This window comes from Lynx rufus, unplaced genomic scaffold (assembly GCF_022079265.1).
Source record: "Lynx rufus isolate CCGP_SWC_20201006 ecotype Redwood Valley unplaced genomic scaffold, mLynRuf1.p SCAF_9, whole genome shotgun sequence".
Lineage (NCBI taxonomy): Eukaryota > Metazoa > Chordata > Mammalia > Carnivora > Felidae > Lynx > Lynx rufus.
In genome coordinates this window covers 49,790,115-49,810,965 of record NW_025814897.1, presented here as the reverse complement: position 1 = coordinate 49,810,965, position 20,851 = coordinate 49,790,115, and the positions used below count along the sequence as shown (strand labels likewise).

At 37.8% G+C, this 20,851-nt stretch overlaps 1 protein-coding gene and 1 non-coding gene across 4 annotated transcripts in view; one reads left to right on the top strand and one right to left on the bottom strand.

Moving 5' to 3' along the window:
* Positions 1-1,525: 1,525 nt before the first annotated feature.
* The window catches only part of PRCP (prolylcarboxypeptidase), a 76,559-nt gene continuing 57,233 nt past the window's right edge, over positions 1,526-20,851 (bottom strand). For all 3 annotated transcript variants that reach the window (XM_047070950.1, XM_047070951.1, XM_047070952.1), the window contains 3 exons: positions 11,097-11,261; positions 10,220-10,407; positions 1,526-2,267 (listed from right to left, as the gene is read on the bottom strand). In XM_047070950.1, coding sequence (XP_046926906.1) covers positions 2,051-2,267; positions 10,220-10,407; positions 11,097-11,261 — 570 coding nt within the window. In that variant the 3' untranslated portion in view covers positions 1,526-2,050. The remainder of the gene's footprint in view (positions 2,268-10,219; positions 10,408-11,096; positions 11,262-20,851) is intronic.
* On the top strand, positions 8,633-8,739 carry LOC124506631 (U6 spliceosomal RNA). The gene has a single exon (XR_006960860.1). It is a non-coding gene; the product is annotated as a U6 spliceosomal RNA (small nuclear RNA).

Genomic DNA, 20,851 nt, shown 5'->3' with positions numbered 1-20,851 from the left:
CCATGAACCGTGAGATCATGACCTGAACTGAAGTTGGACGCTTAACCAACTGAGTCATCCAGTCACCCCAGAAATACCACAATTCTTTACGTCTCTCTTTCCTTGTCTTTCAAAAGCATCATCTATTAATGAGAGAGATGCTTTAAATAATAACTTATTTCATGTTCTAAGTCTTTTTCAATGTAAATTAAATTCTAGCATTGTAATTAGGCTAACCTAAGGTTGTTGTCTGTAATGAAATGTACATTGAAAAATGTGTACGTAATACCAAATTATAATTGCATACAAATATAGTAATTTTGGCAGTTTTTCTCTTCACAAAAATGTAACTTATCCAAACAATGTTAAATTAAATGGCAGAATATTTTAAAGACTTTAAACAAGTATAAGGTTTCAAGGAAAATACCATAAAATCAATAGTACCTAAAATAAATAGTACGAATATCCTCTACTAAGCCCATAAACCCTGCTTATATAAAGAATAAAAACTAGTATTGTTTTGACCCTTAAATTCTCACTCCAGCAGACTTTTCTCTGATGCTGAAACGAAAATAGTGACCAAATGCTTTGATGGACAACTCATTACAATGAGAACTGAAGGCTTCCGAAACCAGACAAAGATTTTTTTTCTGTATCTCCCAGATGCCGGGAAAGTAAGGGAAATATTTCAGTTTCCCACCCAAGAATGAACTCTATGTCTGCACTTAAAAAACAAAAATAACAGCTTTAGAAATGACTGAACTCAAGGTACAGTTTTTGAAAAGCAGAAAATGTTCCCAAGGCAGGGTGAAGAAAAAAAAATTATTGAGAGAAAATAAAAAGAAGGGGGAAGAAATCTTTCAACAGAGTAGAAACTGTTAGTCTCTCTGTGTGTCCCTGAAAGGTTTTGATCCAACCCTATTTGTTATCCTAGAAAAGCTCCTCTGAAGAAAGGTCTCAGTGTAAGAACTGCTTGAAAGAAGCCAACCCCTTGGAAATAGGAACGGCTCAGCCATTTATTAATGTCAAATATGCTGCCTGCACGAATCAGTCAGCTTGTCTCTTGGAAGCCATACAGAAAAGTTCTCGCACACCTGCCTCTTGGTGCCTGGACACTTCTGACTTTAATGACAGCAGTAACAACCACCAGAAAATAAAATCTAAAAAACAAAATGCTGAACATGACTATATTCTACTTCCCAAGTAGTTGATTCATCAATTTTTAAAGGCTTCTTGCTGAAGTATCATCAGTAACCACAGCATATAAAAGCTTGCTCAGATGTAAAAGCAAAAGCAAAACAGAGTCATTCTCCTAAACTGGCAAAATGTAACCAAATTACCACAAAACTGACCTTAGAAACAAAGAGAAATGGAGCAGAAAAAGGCCAGATTTCTTACTGGCAGTACCACAGTGGCAAGTATCCCAGAACTGAGAAAAGCTGCCAAGTAGAAGAGAGAAAATTAAAGGATTTTCCAAAAGCAGCCAAGCCCAATGCACACAGCATTCCCAACAGCTGGAGTGAGCTTCAGAAGCAACACACAGGTATAAGGTCCAGCCTTATTCTTTATTTACAGCACAGTCAAAATCATTAAATCAAGTACAAAAGAAATGGCTTCCATTTCCTGGATTGGCATCGGACATCCTTCCTACCAGCTGCAATTACATCATTTTTGTCTATCTTCTGCTGTTCTTTTTTGAGGGAAGGGCTAGGGAGTGACAAACGGACCAAAGAGACTTTACCCTCAAACCCAAGAGGAAGCTCTGCTTGCAGAGAAACAAAGGAAGTGACCCTCCCTCTTGTGAAAGGCAGTCAGGAACTCTGCTCCAGTTATGAGGGCCACTGATGGTGTAGGAAAGCTGTCACAAAGAGATTCTTTCCAGGGGTGGTGTGAAGAGGGCGACGATTCAGGGTGTGGGATGGCTGCTATCACCATCATCACCCTCTCTTCTATCTCAACCTTTGCCTCATCAAATCTAATGACAAACCAAAGTAATTACATGTAGAAAACCAAAGTGAATGGGAACGTGGGTAAAATGAACAGAAAAGAAACTGAAAGTGATCAAAATTTCTCAGTGCTTCTTTCTCTGACTGGCATAGAAATCTCTGATCCACTGCTTCATGTGTCTAACTTCCAAGGAGCGGGCTAATAGCACGGTCGTGGGGTCAAAGGCATTTCTGGCTCGAAGATCTAGATGATGGGCCCCTTCTGGGATGGTGATCGCAACCAAGGTGTCTGTGATATCCTTGGTTACTCCACCTCCTGACCAGGGGTCTAGTTCACCATTGCTAAGTGAGGGAAAAAAGAAAAAATAAGATTGTTAGTTTTTCATATCTACACCCAGATAAGATAGGAGAAACCTATTATGTGCATAACATCAAAAATTACAAATTTATAACCTGGGGGATTTGATCTGAGATCTAATCTGTCATATAAAAAGGTGCTTCATGCTGGAATTTTACTTAATTTCTGTAACTAGGTGCAAGAAATAGAATCAGAGAAGACTGAAGGTGGTACTATATGAATCAACCCAGCTTCTACTAGGACATGGAATATAGAAGCCTGAATTTTAATCCCAGCTTCATCACTCAAAAGCTGGATACCTCACACAAGTTACTGACTCAGTTTCTTCATCTGTAAAATAGAGATAACAAGGCTGACCTCATAAGGTTGTTAATAAGGGCTAAACCAGATGGCACATGTGGATGTACTGAATAAGCACAGTGTCAGGCACAGAGGACTCCTTCAATTAATGCTGGTTTCCTTACTACCTAGGACCCCAACTCAGAAAATTTGGGCATTACTCAAAGATCTTCATTTTATATTAGCTTTAAACTTAAAGAAATGGTATTTTATTAGTCTTGGCTGTTTCACACAACACATTTCAGAATGATGTAAACAGGATCAGTCATTAAAATAGGCTATTTAGTTTAGCTGAGTAAAAAGCCAATATACCACTGACAGTATTCCTAAGAATATTATCAACAGCTCTTACTGAGCCATAATTCACCTATCACAAAAGTCACCCACTTAAAATGCACAATTCAATGGCTTTTAGTATATATTCAGAGTTTGCAACCATCACCACAATCAATTTTAGAAAAGTTCATCACCCCCAAAATGAAATCTATACTCATGGCAGTCAGTCCCTATTCCCTTCCCCATACCTCCTCACTCTCAGCCCCAAGCAACCACTAATCAATTTTCTGCCTCTATAAATTTGCCTTTATCTTTACATTTCACATAAATGGAATTATACAATACGTGGTCTTTTGTGATTGGCTTAATTCACTTTGGCATAACGTTTTCAAGTTTCATCCATATTGTAGCATGTATCAGTACATTATTCCTTTTAATTGCCAAATAATATTCCATTGTATGGGTATATTACATTTTATTTATCCAGTCATTAGATGCACATTTGTGTTGTTTCCACTTTTTGGCCATAATGAACATTGTTCCTATAAATATTCATATACAAGTTTTTGCTTGGGTGCAGGCTTTCATTTCTCTTGGGTATATACCTAAGAATGGAATTTCTGGGATGTATGGTGACTTAACCTTTTGATGCACTGCCAAACTTTTTCCAAAGTGGCTACACTATTTTATATTCCCACTAGCAATATATGAGGGTTGCAATTTCTCTATATCCTTGCCAATACTTATTATCTGTCTTCTTGATTATAGCCATCCTCTGTGGGTATAAAATGGAATCTCATTGTAGTTTTGATTTTAATTTCCCAAATGACTGAAGGTATTGAGCGTTTTTTCATGTGCTGACTGGCCATGCGTATGTCTTCTCTGCAAAAAAATGTCTCTTCAGATCCTTGACTGTTTTTAAATTGAGTTATCAACTAATATCATTTGATCCATTTTAAGTTACTTTTTTGTATGGTTATGAAATAGGGATCCAACTTCATTTTTTGCTTGTGAATATCCAGGTTTCTCAGCATCATTTCTTGAAAAAAAATACTCTTTCCCCAATAATTTGTCTTGGCCCTTGTTGAAAATCAATTGACCATATATATACCAAGGGTTGACTTCCAGACGGTCAATTCTCTTTGACTGATCTGTATGTCCTTATGGTAGTATCCTAATATATTGGTTATGGTAGCTTTATAATAATAAATTTGAAAACAGGAAGTATGAGGTATGAGTTCTTTAAATTTGTTCTTTTTTTTTCATAATGTTTATTGAGAGACAGAGACGGGGGGGGGGAGGGGAGTGGGGGAGGGGCAGAGAGCTAAGGGGACAGAGGATCTGAAGCAGGCTCTGCACTGACAGCAGAGAGCCCAGCCCCATGCAGGGCTCAAACTCACAAAGTGCGAGATCATGACTTGAGCCAAAGTCGGACACTTAACCAACTGAACCACCCAGGTGCCCCTGTCCTCCCTTTTCAAGATTATTCTGGCTATTCTGGGTCCCTTACACTTTTAAGATCAGCTTGTCAATTTATGTGAAAAAGCAAGCTGAGATTTTCATAGAGATTGCACTGAATTTGTAGATCAATTTACAGACTATTAACACCTTACCAATATTATCTCTTCGACAAGAACATGAGATGTCTTTCCATTTATTTAGATTTTAATTTCTTCCAACAATGTTTTGTAGTTGTATAAGTCTTACACTTCTTTTGTTAAACTTATTCCTAAGTATTTTATTCTAGATGCTATTAGAAATCAAATTCCTTCCTAACATTTATTAACTCCATATCTGCATAGAGTAGTTTAGAATTTACAAAGCCTTGACTATTGTAACAACTCTGTGAGGTAGGTTTAATAACAACTCTTTATAGACAAGAAAACTAGTACCCAGAGAAACTAAAAGATTTGCCCATATCATTCATCTAGCAGCGGCAAATCTGAGATACAAATTCAGACCTTGTAGCTCCAGTCTAATGTTCAATCTTTCATGCACACATCGTAAATCAACAGCACTCTTGACTTGTATGGTACAGAATAAGAACATGAGCTTTGGGATCAGACACACCTGGGTTCCAGTGCCAGGTCTGCGCCTCACCTTCCTAATCTTATGGAAGTTTAGATTCCTCAAAATAAAATAAAGACTGAAATACCTGGATTAAGAACCTGGTAGCTATTAGATTACTTTCCCCTGGTACTGTACTTTTTGGTATATCTTTATCTACATATCACTTATGGAACATTTCTATATGCTTTCTGACATTTGTTTCATGTACATTCCATTTTGCTGATATTGTTACAAAGCCTGAAATAACAAATATTCAAGGTCACATTATCAGATATATGAAATTGTTCCCATAATTTGCGTAATCATTTTTAAAAGTCTCATCTATAAGTACAATCTATACAGATGCCTATCCAATAATATCTTTTTTTAAAATGCTTATTTATTTTGAGAGAGAGAGAGAGAGCATGAGCAGGGGCCAGGCAGAGAGAGAGAGGAAGAGAGAATCCCAAGCAGGCTCTGCACTGTCAGCTCTCCAGCTACAACTCCATGAGGGCAGGGATTTTTGTCTCTTTTGTTTATTACTGCCCACAGGGCCTAGACCAGAACTGGCACACGGTAGGAGCCAGGTGTTTATTGTGTGAATGAAAAAAAAATTTTTAAGTGTTTAGATGTCTGCGGCCTTGTACCAAATGCCCTACAAAGAGATATATAAATATATGTAGGCAAGTTCAGGCATATGAAATCACTTCAGTACTTTTTATGTGGGAAACCAAAGTTAATATAAATGATCAATATAAATCTAGAGAGACTAACCTTCAGCTGTGTGTAGTAGTGAGAAGAACCACTAACTAAGAAGATGTAAGTTTTATTGCCCTACCAGCCTATGACTTTAAGTAAGTCACCTAACATATGTGAACCTTAATTCCCACATATACAACAAAAAATAAATTTTTTTAAAAGATAATGCCCCTCCATCACAGAGATCTTGTGAGGTTCAAGTTAAATAATATATGTGGTAGTAAGATATAAACTATAAAATACTACACAAATGTGCAGTATTATTACAATAATTATCATATTCTGTAAGTATGAGAAGTATTAATACTTCTGAGAGGTAAATGAATCATGAAAAGGGATGTGAAAGCATGTCTCACAGACATTTGGCTAGAAAAGTAATGTGGTCAACATTTTCCGTTAATGTACAAGCTAAATGAGAAAATAAGCATTTAGGTACATTAAATATATGTGTGTTTGAGATACAATTTTAAATTCCTTTTACAATTCCCACCACATTTCTCTTTTAAAAAAAATTAATTCAACTTCAACTTAATAACATCATTCTTGGAAAGAAATCACTCCAAAAATGTACATTTTTGGTTTCGTTAAAAATGAAAAGGAAAACTCACGTGCAAAATAACAGTCTTAGTTTTCAACTACCAGATAAATTCTTAAAGTAAACTACACAAGGGGTTAGATTTTCCTAAGTGAACAAATCGCCTTTATCATTATTCCAATTTAACAGGACCAACCCAGATAGGAAACTCTCCATTATTTGCAAAACAAAAAAGCCATCCCAACAGCCACATAATAAGCAAACTGCATTTGATTTAAAAGGTCATCTGAATCAGCCCAGTGGCTTAGCAACAGTGTTTGGAGTTGCCGAGAGACCCAAGATGCACATGGACTTGAATTTCTTGGTCCTAGACACGTGAAAGCTTAACCAGCCACTGGGACATTTACCAAAAAAATACTGGCTTTCATGAGAGAGTCTAGATGCCTGGATAAAATTCCCAACAGTGAGCTTCTAATCACTAGCAACAATTAATTTGCCTGAGAAATGATATTAAACTAACCAGCTCCTCAGGGACTCCCTTTTGGATTTATATTTAAATTACTGAGCATGACCATTGGTAAAATAGTTTCTTACCAGTTGGGGTTGGGGAAAAAAAGGAATCCTTCTAACAAAACAACCGTACAATAAAAAAATTGTTGAAATGGAATGATTAATGGCTCCTAGTTATTAACTCCTCATTCATTCAACAAACGTTTACTGAGTACCTACTATGTGTTCAACAGTGAACAGACAAAATGTCCTCATGATGCTTACTTCCATGATAATCTATTTACTCATTAAAGTAACCTTGTTTGGTAGTCATTATTTCTAACTTTTATATATTGGCAATTTGCCTGAGTCTATACAGCTAACTTGGTCTCCCTCACTTCAAAGCCCAAGGTTTTAATTGCACTGACAAATTTCCTGTCTGATACGGACTAAACTTTCCATTCAGGAAAGCAGTCACAGTTGGACTTGGAGATGACCTAAGGAGAGAAGCATGGACATAAAGATACTTTCCACCTGGTTCCTTGGACATTTTCTTACTCATCAACCAAAACCGTTTTCTAGTTGGTAGCCACTAAGTAGAGACAACAGAGGCACACCTAAGGCTGTTTCTTTACTTTGGGAATGTGTTTACTTTAGAAAAGCAGGACAATTTTGAATTTTTAAATATACTGGGGACGTCTAGGTGGCTCAGTCGGTTAACCTTCTAACTCTTGATATCGTTTCAGGTCATGATCTCATTCACGGTTCTGACATCGAGCCCCACATTGGGCTCTGTGCTAACAGAGAGGAGCCTGCTTGGGATTCTCACTCTCTCGGCTCCTCCCCCACTTGTGCATGTGCATGTGCATACACATGCACACACACATGTACACACACACTCTCTCTCTCTCTCAAAATAAGTAAACATTAAAAAAATAATAATAAAAAAAATAAAACTTCTATACTGGATTTCCTCACACCTAGCAGCATAAAGATTTCTTTTTAAAAGTACTTGCCACTGTAAAAAGATAAACTAGTACCTTCACATAGTCCTGCCTTTACACTCTCATATGCCTCTACAGACTTTCTAAACTTTGTATTTTGTTCCTTGTTTTTATCAACACACATATTTCTTGGGCATCTAGTATGTGCCAGGTACTGGATGCAAATGCTGAAAGCACAGATACAATTAAGTCAAAGTCTCTGCCATTAAGAAGTTTTCAATCTCATGGGGCAGACAGAAACATAAATAGATCATGTCCAGAGTGCTAAGTGATATTCACAGGCCTAGGGGAGCTAAGGGGATGGGGTAAATCTCACTTCCCTGGAGGAGTCAGGGAAGGTTTCTGGGAAGGTGCCTGAGTTTTAGGAAAAGGAGAAAAAGATGAAGGGGAAGGACATGCAAAGACGAATAACTCCCTATGTCTAGGACATGAGTACAAGGCAGAGTGTCCTTCCATTTATTCATTCAACAAATCTTTTTTGGGCACATATATTTGCCAAATCTGGGCCAAATACTTTCTTGGGTTAACTCTTAAGCATTATGCAACTCTGTAGGGTGAGTTATTATTATCATTTTATAGAAAAGTCTGAGGATCTAAGAGCCTAAGTAATTTTTCTTAAAATAGCTCAGTTTACCTTTGCAAAGTTCTATTGGAAAGTCCTCTCTTAACACTGAGTTAAAAGTTTCTAACACTGAGCTAGAATTTCCACTTCTTGCTTCAGTTCTATTCCCAAAACTTTTCTCACCAAATCTGCCCCCTCCCCCAATGATGATGATGATGATGAGTTTGATAGCCTAAGGAAAATAATATAAAAGGACAAATAGAGTGCTAAGATACCCATCTATGGTTGAATCCCATAACTCATACATTAAACTCATACATTAAACAAACTCATACAGTGCTCGCTTCGGCAGCACATATACTAAAATTGGACTGATACAGAGAAGATTAGCGTGGCCCCTGCACAAGGATGACATGCAAATTTGTGAAGTGTTCCATATTTTTTTTACCCAAGGTATACAGGAGTGCTGATGCATAGGGCCACTTGTACCCCAATGTTTATAGCAGCACTTTCAACAATAGCCAGATTATGGAAAGAGCCTAAATGTCCATCAACTGATGAATGAATAAAGAAATTGTGGTTTATATACAGAATGGAATACTACTTGGCAATGAGAAAGAATGAAATATGGCTTTTTGTAGCAACATGGGTGGAACCGGAGAGTGTTATGCTAAGTGAAATAAGTCATAAAGAGAAAGACAGATACCACATATTTTCACTCTTATGTGGATCCTGAGAAACTTAACAGAAGACCATGGGGGAGGGGAAGGAAAAAAAAAGTTAGAGAGGGAGGGAGGCAAACCATAAGAGACTCTTAAAAACTGAGAACAAACTGAGGGTTGATGGGAAGTGGGAGGGATGGGAAGTGGGAGGGTGGGTGATGGGCATTGAGGAGGGCACCTGTTGGGATGAGCACTGGGTGTTGAATGGAAACCAATTTGACAATAAATTTCATATTAAGAAAAAATACATACTAAAATAAAAAACTAAAACAAAAACAAAAAAACTATTGGCCATGTCCAGAAGGTAAAATTTGACTCTCATTTTAAAGAGATTGTAAAAGAATCACATTTACAGTTTAAACAATGGCTCCAGGTTAAGAGGCCTATATGCTATCTCTCTACTATTTCCATGTAGATTTGGGGAAATTTTTTAAGTAACTTGTTTTTCTCTTAATAGCTGATAGGCTAAGGTTCAAACCAAAATATGGAAATTTTAAAATCACAATCACATACACATAGAGTCTACTCAATTAACCCTGATGTGAGCCAATACCAAATACATCCCTTCTAAAGAAGCAATGTAACATAGAGGAGCAAACACAGGTTTTGTAGTCAGGCAGGCCAAGGTTGAGATCTGGTTTACCACTTAGTAACCATTACAAAGCTGGATGAGGTTTGGCAAGAGACTGAACTCAGCGACCTTCGCTTTCCTCCTAAGTAAAAAAGAGACTATAACAACTACTTCAGAGGACTGCTGGGAGGATTCAATTAGGCAATTTATTTAAAGTGCCTCATATAGTGCCTGAAACAGAACAGAGTAGGCACCTCAAAAGTGTTTGCTGAAAAAATAGTGAAAAATATTTACTATCAATTAATAATAACAGTTAACAGTAACAGTTAACAGTAACAAGGGCAGTACAAATTGAGAACAGCAAATGATACTTCATTTTGTGCTAGTTTTTTTAAATAAAATATTTAAGTTTTGTTGCTGTTACTGTTTTTAAGCCTTTAAGCATGTTTGTAATAGAGTATAAAAGTGTATCTCTTGCTCAGCATCCTGTCTTTCAAAGAAAGACATGATGGATACCACTCCTGTATTCTACATTGTTTTACTATCAGCATTTTTCTGGTTCTACCTTCTCAGCTATTCTACAAATGTCTTCATCAACCAAAGTTTTTCTCTGCACTAGTAAAAACTCACCTAAAAACAATGTTGCTGTGTGAACTGATGTTTCTGCCTCCATACACAGTAGTGATCCAGGCGGGCCTTGGTCTCACACCCCACTGTTTAAAACAGTCATCAGAATATTCCCTAAAGTTCCATGAGCGAGGCTCAAACATGTCATCGATACCATTAGTACAAAAAGGCATGACCATTTCTGTGCAAGCCTAAAAAAGGAAAACAAAAGAGAATCCAATGACAAAATAAAGCACAAAGAGTTAAATAACTTGTCCAAAGTTATTCTGCTGGTAGCAGCAATCTAGGGTTTGACCTCAGGTGGTCTGGCTTCAGAGCTCCTGCTCTTTACCTATGTCATACCACCTCTCATTATTCCTGGAAAGGCTCAGCTGAGAAGTAACAAAAGTTAGGGCTATATATTCTTCATCGGTAAATTGCTGTCTTCCACATCTATTATCATATTTAACCCTCAGGAGGGAAAGTATTAGTATTAGTATTATTAGTCTCATGCAGGTGAAGGGATGGAGGCTCAGAGAGTCAAGTCAGACTCCCCTTCTTTTCTTCATCCATAAAATGCTTCCTTTTGATAGGAAGCATTGCTTTTGATAGGACTTACCAAGAGATATTGTAATGTTAGTATCTTTTTCAACGAACTATATTTAAAGGTGAGATCATGTCATATTTATCTTTGTATCTTTGGAGTCTAGCAGGTTGCCTGGCACATGGGTACCCAGAAAATATTTGGTGATGATTAAATACATGAAGGAAGGAAGGAAGGAAGAAAAAAAGATAATGGAGCCCAGATTTGGACCCAGGTTAGTGACAAAATCTTGTGAACTATCTTACAGTACAACCATATCAGCGGGAAATTCCACTTGAGGAAATTGTGCAAGCTTACCTGATAGCTCCAACCCTGGGTTCCCAGATTGCTAGTTGTTGTCTCTGATATATTCAGGCATCTCGCCTGGCCTGAGTAATTGTAATATATATTCAGAGCTTGGAAAATATTCTGCAGCAGCTGTGCATCAGATAAACTGGGATTGTTCAAATACTTGCACACTACCTGTCATTTTAAAGAGACATAAAAGAAGAAGAGTCAGAATATATTTATAAAATCATAATTTTAATGAAATAAAGAAGAAATATGACTGTGATTTGCCTATAAAATAATCTTAAACATCTAACAGCATTGCTTGACAATTTCTATCTCTTGAGTATAATCCTGTTCATAAACGAATAAACCATTACTCTCCAAGTGTAAAATTTAAATTACTCTCCAAGCTATAGAAATAAACCAAAGGCATTTGTATGGTATGCAAAGTATTCCACACCTACCACTGTCGCCTCATCTTTTTTGCACGCTTTGTTCCAGCCTAGCAAAACCATTCTCAACACACCAGGGTCGTTTTCTCCTCTTTGCCTTTGCTCACCCTAAAATACCCTTTTCTCACTCTCGCACTCCAGTAATGTCTGGCAAACACCAATACACCTTCTATAATACTTAGCTCAAGTATCACTTCCTCTATGAGGCCATCATTAGCTATGCCCTCAAGTTGGGGAGAACTAAATCACTACTCCCTTTGTGCTTCTACTTACCCTGTACTTGCTTCTATCAAAACCCCTGTAACACTGTACTGTACTCATTTGATTCCACAACATCCTCCTCAGCACTCAGCAAGGTATCTGACAACTAAATGCTAGCTGAATGAATAAATACATTTTTGTGAAAATGTAAAATTTATAAAATTTCTTATGGAAAAACTATACCAAGCTCCAGTATCTGTGGTGTGATAAGAAATATATCAGGCAGCAACCCAGCTTCCAAATATTCCTGCCACTAGATTATCATCAGCATCTGAAATCTAGTACCTAAAAATCACAGAGAATACTTGGGGTCAGAAGTGAGGGCAGGAATGACTAGATAGAGGCATGGGGGAACTTTCAGGGCTAGGGAAATAGTCCTGATCTTCATGGAAGTCTGGGTTACACAACAAACAGTTCACTTGCGATTTGTGCAATTCACTGTACATAAATTTTATCTCAAAAAAAAAAAAAAAGAAATACTGAACTTTAATTAATGATGATAAAGGTGAAGTACCCTGAGAAGTATACTGATGTCTGCAACTTATTCTGAAATGCATTTTATTTTTTTTTTCCAACCTTTATTTTTTTATTTTTGGGACAGAGAGAGACAGAGCATGAACGGGGGAGGGGCAGAGAGAGAGGGAGACACAGAATCAGAAACAGGCTCCAGGCTCTGAGCCATCAGCCCAGAGCCTGACGCGGGGCTCGAACTCACGGACCACGAGATCGTGACCTGGCTGAAGTCGGACGCTTAACCGACTGCGCCACCCAGGCGCCCCTTGAAATGCATTTTAAAAATAAGATGGAATGAAGGATAGAGGGATGGCTAGCCAAAAATATCTGTGCTAAATCAAACCTAGCAAAATACTTTTATAGAATTTAGGTGGTATTTTTAATGGGTGTTCACTGTCCAATTATTTCAGTATTTCTGTGTTTGAAATCTTTCACAATAAAATACTGGGGAAAAATCACAGGCAATGGTTTCACAGCTGCATAATACCACCACTTACTGATTACTGAGCTCTGGGTTTACAACCATTGTATTATATAATCCTCAAGCAATCCTATCAGATATATTATTGTCCATTATTTTACAAAAAGAAACTGAATCTTATGTTAAATCACTTTACTTGAAGTCATCCACCTAGTAAATGTTAAGATCTATATATAACCCAGATCTCTCTAGCTATGAAATAGGCATCTTCTCCATTATGCTACACGGCTTAGGGAGCATCCTTTGTAAAACTGCAAATAGCCCCGATGGCAAGGGAAACACACTCAGCTTGCATCATGAAGTCAGTGATTTGGTCCTTTCTCATTTTATATGGAAAAGATGTATACAACAGGCAAGTCTGATTTTAAAAAAAGAGACAGGAAGAGAGAGGGACAAGCTGAGAGAAAAAGGAGCCAGGAAAGAAAGAGCCTAGTTACCCTACTTCAGGGAGAGATTCCACGCAACAGGAGCAACAAGGCCCAGGCTGGGGACATGCCCAAAAAGGAGGCACTGAGAAAGGAAGTGAACAGCAGAAAGCAAACCCAGCTCTCCTCCTAGTTCTGTTTAGGACCAGTTTCCAGCAACACCTTTCTGAAAAAAGAGGAAATGTGAAAAGACTGCAGAAATTAATCATAAGGAAAATTCAAAGTCTCTCTCCAAATGCATTCAGCACAAAAATATTTCTGTGAAATGTTGAATGGCACTTTGTGAAAAAAAGGTTTCAGAGTCAAATAATTTTAAGAAATATTGTGTCAGCAAATGTGAACAGTTTACTTGACTGCGGGAATCCTCAGAGCCTTTAACATGCTCAACTACAACATGACTTTCCAAAAGGGATAGAGAGTATGCACTACTTCCAGTAAGTTTTTGGAAATAACAAATGTAAGAAAAGTCAGAAATTGGGGCGCCTGGGTGGCTCGGTCGGTTAAGCGTCTGACTTCGGCTCAGGTCATGATCTCACGGTTTGTGAGTTTGAGCCCGCATTGGGCTCTGTGCTGACGGCTCAGAGCCTGGAGTATGCTTTAGATTCTGTATCTCCCTCTCTCTCTCTGAGCCTCCCCTGCTTGTGCTCTTTCTCTCATTCTCTCAAAAACAAACATTTTAAAACATTAAAAAAACAAACAAACAAACAAACAGAGCCTGGGACCAAAACATACATGCTTATAGTTTATTTGGGAATGTGATCCCAAACAAGATAAACGACAGGGACAGAAAAAGGTAAGGAAAAAAAGGTGATACGGAAATGTGTACCAGGTGGTCACCACCACGGCCTTCATAAGGCGCCTATAAGGGATCTTCATGGAATTCCTCAGAACCCTTGTGCACTATGGGTGAGAATATAAATTGGTACATTGTGGAAAACAGTATGGAGGTTCCTCAAAAAATTAAAAATAAAACTACCATAAAATCCAGCAATTCCACTTCTAGGCATATATTCAAATGAAAGGAAATTAGGACCTAAAAGAAATATCTACACCCCCATGTTCACTGCACCATTATTCACAATAGCCAAGATAAGGAAACCTAAGTGTCCATTGATGGATGAATGAATAAGGAAAATGTGAGATGTATATAAATGAAATGGAATATTAATCACTCTTTAAAAAGAAGCCTTGCCATTTGTGAGAATATGGATGAAACTGGAAGACATTACACAAGCCAGATACAGAAAGACAAACATTGTATGATCTGTTATGTATAGAATCTAAAAAAGTCAAACTCATAGAACCAAGGTAGAATGGCAGTTGGTAAGGGCTGGGGGAAGGGCGATGGGTAAATGCAGAAATGTTGGTCAAAGGATATAAACTACTTTCAGTTATAAGATGAATAAGTTCTGGAGATCTAATGAAGATATTGGTGACTACTATTAATAATACTTGAAATCTTCCAGGAGAGCCCCGCGTCGGGCTCTGTGCTGACTGCTCAGAGCCTGGAGCCTGTTTCAGATTCTGTGTCTCCCTCTCTCTCTGCTCCTTCCCTGTTCATGCTCTGTCTCTGTCTGTCTCAAAAATAAATAAACGTTAAAAAAAAAAAAAATTAAAAAAAAAAAGAAAAGTCAGAAATTAAGATGTCCAAATAACCTGGATATACCTTTAAAAAGTAACAGCGAGGTCATAAGAGTAAGATAAACCTGAAAAGGTGTACATGAAGAAACAGTACTGAGCTAACCTCAGAGCTTCGCAAACCTGTTAAGCCTAAAGCAATAAGAAAATGAAAGCTGAAGAAAAAAGGCAAAACAGTGTTTTACTTTTCTACAACTTTCATTTATTCATAGTAAGTCAAAAAATACCTAACAGTTGTTGGAAAATGTCCCTAAGAAATATGCCAATCAGAAACACTCAAGAAAATATGGAAATCAAGAACCAATCACAGAATTTGTTAAACTACTTATTGCCAACAGTTGGTCAGCATTGCTTCCTGACTGTGGACACTAACGGTGGATTCAGCTGTTTCCAAATGCAGCATAAAGGTATGGGATGGACCCGCGGAATGCATAGGAGAGCATTATGTCCAAGCACAGCACAGTAGATGAGGCAGGGTGACAATGTAAGCCAGGCAGGAGGAAAAGGGAGCGCTGATGAGCAACAACAAACAAGTTGCCTAAAACTCTGTTAAAGAACAGTAGCAAGTAAGTGTGACTCACATGCTGGCATCAGATCCCCTCTCAGAGCTAGAACACTGGGCCTCTGTCAGGCAAAGAAAAGGAGTCCCCATGAATAGCCATCTCTGCAAACAGCAGTTACTGTCACTCCTTAAAAGACACAGGCATGGCTGGGGACCGGCACCGGCTGACAATACTTGGGTTTCGGCAGTGCCAGTTACTCAGAGGGAACATCGTGGTCAGAAACTTGGCGTCTACTAATAGAAATTCCATATCCAGATTAAGGGCACTCCTGGGCCCACTGTCCTCTGTAAGGTCAGGGCTCCCTTGGAGCACTGGGTCCAGTTCCGAGCACCACACTTTAAAAAGGACACTGACCAACATGAGAAAATTTAGAGGGGAGCAATCAGGATGGGGAGTTGAGGAAAAGTTGAAGCAATCCTACAATTGTTTGTTTGTATCATTTTTCCAATCTTTCAGTACTACAAATAAGGCTACAATAAATAACCTTGGGCCTAAATCTTTACGTACACCCTGAACTGTTTTCTTGAGATAAATTCTTAGAGGAGTTATTAGTTCAAAGGAAATAAACATTTTTAAGGCTTTTGCTACATCAACTTTTGGAATAATTTTATATAAGGTATAGCATTTCTATTTAGGTCATAAATTCAGTGATATGAGAGCAACTGGGACTGAGGCTGCTAGTCCAACTTGTGGTTCCTTGTGGTCAGGTACTTTCCCTATGATGACCCAGGGGAAAACATAGAACGACCATCCCCATATCACAGAGGAGAAAACAAGCTCAGAGAGGTCTGGCTAAAGATATACAATTTTAAAACTATGAATATAAGTTCTGAACCCACACTTTGGCCACAAAGTCCTAGTACAACACTGCCTCTTTGTTACTATATACAACAATAATAGCTCTTGTTATTATTATATAATTAGTATCAATTTAGTGCTTACTAAGCACTGGGTCCTATTAAATTCTCATAATGACCCTAATAATTACTAGTAATTACAATTACTATTATCCCCACTTTGCAGATGAGGAAACTAAAGAACAGAGAGGTTAAGAAACCTGTCCCAGTCACACAGCCAGAAAGTGGCAGAGCTGGCATTCAAATGCAAGATTCGCTGTGGAGCTTCCATTTGTAACTGCCAATACTACACATACTCAACTTCAAAACTGTAGTGTAAGAGAAAAATAACAACACAAACAGTGCCTAAATATACCTGTAGTCTCACGCTTAATTTTTTAAGCAAAAACATTGTTTTAACGTTTATTCATCTTTGAGAGACAGAGAGAGACAGAGCATGAGTGGGGAAGGGGCAGAGAGAGGGAGACACAGAACCTGAAGCAGGCTCCAGGCTCTGAGCTGTCAGTACAGAGCCTGACGCGGGGCTCGAACTCACAAACTACGAGATCATGACCTGAGCCGAAGTCGGATGCTCAACCGACTGAGCCACCCAGACACTCTGCAAATTTTTTTATTCTTAGATTATCTTTATATTTTTCTAAGTTTGTTTTACATAAAAACTTAAATAAAAGGGATTCTGTGGCAATGTAAAAAACAAACAACTTTTTTTTTATCATGCAACAGAAAAGAAAACTGTAAAACAGTAGAGTAATTCATATGAGGCTCAAAAATCAACATATGAAATAGACTTAATTCACTTTCTATTTCCTAGAACAAAGATGAACATTCAGGAAAAACTTAAAAAGAGCATTAGAAGTCCATTTTAGTAATTCTTGTTTTAAAGAGTGTAGAAATCATGGTGAAAGAACATTTCAATCTTAGTACCAAACTAATTAGCTCTATACCCAGATATTTAGAATCTCCCCTTTGATCCCACATACACTAGACAGTGTAAAGATAATGATTTGTTTAAAAGCTTTATGTGTCCCCTTACCTATAAGGATAAACGTCTGAATAAGAGAAATAAAAAGGGGGCAAAGAAAATTTTTTAAAAGAAGGAAAGAAGATGGGTTAAAAAAAAAAAAAGACCAACCTCCTCTCAGAAAGTATGGCCCATCCACATTAGAGAAAGGATTAAGCAGATACATTCAGCTTTTCTAACAGATTTTCTTTCTCTACGGCTTCAATACCCCTCTCACACTCACAGATAATCACATTAGTTTTGTCATTAAAAGCTCCCTTTTCATAGAATGCACCTAAACCGCTTAAACCACCCAGAGAGGTCGCATACATTATCAAACACCAAGACAAACGGAAGAGATTTTCCATTTTATGTCTTATTATTTCACTACATCTAACTGCATGCTCAGAAGGCCAAGCCAAAAGATTTGGTGAGTTATCAGCTAAAAAATTATTCCAAAATCAATAACCGCTATAGTATCCTTAAAAACTGTTCTTTAAGCTGAGAAGGGACCTAGTAGTTTCTATGCTGACAGAGCAGTCAAATGACAGAGAGGTTTTCTATTTCCCTTTTCTCTTCTTCCTTGTGCTCTCTCAGCCAAGTCCATGATTATTTCTGCATGAATGTTGCAGCTTCTGTTAACAGTAAACAAAAGCAAATGGAGTCTGAGTGTGCAAAGCCCACAAACAAATTAAAAAGAACGATACTTGAGTTGACACGGAAAAGGCATTCAATCACTGCCTCTGGATCTTTCAGAACCATACAGGGTCCAGGCAGAATTGGAAATCCCCTACTTTTTTTCATAACCCAACTGTTACACATTATCTCACTATCCTAAGCCTAAGTTACAGACTTAGAAAAGGACGGCTGTTTGTCAGCCTTTTAAAAAGGAGGAAGTGTATCAGAGGGAGGAGGAGTTATGGTTAAATGGAACTATCCAAGTGAAAGAGCGGTCCCCAACTGGGTAGTGTTCCTGGGATTAGTGGGTTGGGAGAACAGAGAGGAGGTCAAGAAAGGAGAAATAGAATGAACAGTGAAAGAAAGTGATCTGAAGCTAAAAGTTTGGGAGGGAGACATGTAGTAGAAAAACTTTGAAATCATATAGGATAAAAGTGGAAATAGAGGCAATGGAAAGTTCTCAAGCAGGGGGCAATGAGAGATTTCTTTTGGTTGGGTGCAGGCAAGAAACAGAAACATAAATATATTATAAGCAACCAAGAATTCCTTAATATGCCAAAAGAAAGGATAAAACCAGTAAGAAATGACTGAAGAGAATAACAAGAGGTAGTCCTGGAGAAAAGAAGTAAAACCTGATTGTCGGGCAAAGACACAAATTACCTTGCCTTAAAAATAAACTTTTATAATGCATATATACAGAAGATAAAAGAAGGACTGTGCTAAATCAAAAATAAATGGCAGAATATTTGAGATATACTCTACTAATTTTGAATGAATGAATTTTTAATGAATACTTAGGAGAGAGGAAGGATAGAATATTTATTTACATGTGAGATGCATCAGCAAATTTTTCAAAAGGAACATTAAAGAAATGGGGAGAAAAGCAAAGTTAGTGTTCCTTGTTCCAAATCATAATACAAACGAATACAAAAAAGCTGTATTCCTCTGGCTTTTTTCTAAATCAGGGGTTGGCACACCCCCAGGCCAAATCCAGGCTACTGCTTATTTTATAAATAAAGTATTATTGCATAGTCTTCCTCATTTACTTGTATTTGCCTATGGCTACTTTCCTGCCACACCTGCAGAACAGAGCAACTGTGACAGAGACCAAATGGCCCACAAAACCTAAAATTTTTATTATTAGCTGTTTACAAATAAAGTTTGCCAACTTCTGTTCCAAATACCAAGGGAATTCCCTGTATGTTTTTGATTTATGTATTTATTTTGAGAGAGTGACAGAGTGCAAGCAGGACAGGGGCAGAGTGGGAGACAGCAAGAATCCCAAGCAGGCTCCGCACTGACAGTACAGAGCCCAGTGCGGGGCCTGAACTCATAAACTGTGAGATCATGACCTGAGCCGAAATCAAGAGTTGGACACTCAACTGACTGAGCCACCCAGGCGCCCCATTCCCATATGCTTATCATGTGACAACTCATTTGTTCTTCAAATGGGCATAAAAATGCAAACTTAATTTTCACTTTGTAAACAGACTATAGTTAAATTTGATAGTTGTCACAATGTGGCTAGAGATCCATCCCAAAATCCAGCCAAATCCTCTCCTAATCCAGTGCAATATGGTAAAAGATCAGAGGCTCTGAACAATGGTAGACCCAAGTTCAAATTGTGCTTTCCCCATTTCTTGACTGAGCTTAAATTTCCACTCCATTGTACCTCTTTTTCCCAGAGTATTTTTGTGGGGATTATATGGGACAGCATATATGAAAGTGTTCTGTAAATAGTAAAATAAGAGAGATAAGGCATTATTAGCACAAAGACATGTATGGAGGCTAACTGGCTCAAATTTAGTTTTTTTCCCATTATTTTGATCCAGGTTTTCTTACCATGAGAGAGATCTGATCTTTTAAATAACTCTGTATTGTCGAAATTCAATTGAATTCAATACAAATTTAGCTCTGGCCTGCTATGTGCAAGACAACCACTTCTCATTCTAGTTTTTAGATGAAGAATAGGATCTCTAATAGCAAATGACCTTGTTCTATTTGGGTTACAAAGTTTTAAGTAAAATGTTCATTTAATAGTTCAAAGGGACTTATGGGGCACCTGGGTGGCTCAGTCAGTTAAGCGTCTTGACTTCAGCTCACGGTTCATGAGTTCGAGCCCCACATCGGGCTCTGGGCTGACAGCTCAGAGCCTGGAGCCTGCTATGGATTCTGTCTCCCTCTCTCTCTGCCCCTCCCCTGCTCACACTCTCTCTCTGTCTCTCTCTCTCTGTCCCTCTCTCTTTCTCTAAAATATAAACATTAAGAAAAAAAATTTTTTAAATAGTTCAAAGGGACTGTTAAGTTCAAAGTGCTTTTGAAAACTGGTTTTCATCTGACCAAGTCTATTTATATTTCCAGCACTCATTCTATCTGTAGAATCAATTATATTCTCTAAACTTAACCATCAAGTTAGCCAAACTTTAATTTTAAAACTAATAAGAATATTCTTTACAAAGAAATGCTTAAAAGAGGATGAATACACAATAAAGAATTTTGTCATGAAAAGAACTTTAAAATTTATAGTGCGATGTATCTTTACAGTTTCCACAGTACTTTCACGTCTAATATTTTATTTGATCCTCAGCACAACCCTATGGAAAATGTAAGTATCATTACCTCACTTTGCAGAGGAAGACAGGGAGGCTCAGGAAGAAGACAGCCTTGCCCAAGATCACACAGCTGGTATATGGTGGTTCTGGATCAAAGATCCAGAGTCAGTACTCCTTCCACTCCACCCTGCTGCATGGGGATCACTCCTTTATGATATGTCGAGCACTTAGAACACATTAGTAGTTGACTGAGTCATAGCACTATGATAGCAGTTGCCTTTTATTAAGCACTAACCATATATGACATAGGTCTATGTGTCTCAGATGTATGACAAAGATGGAGTGAATTGTGCATGCAAAGT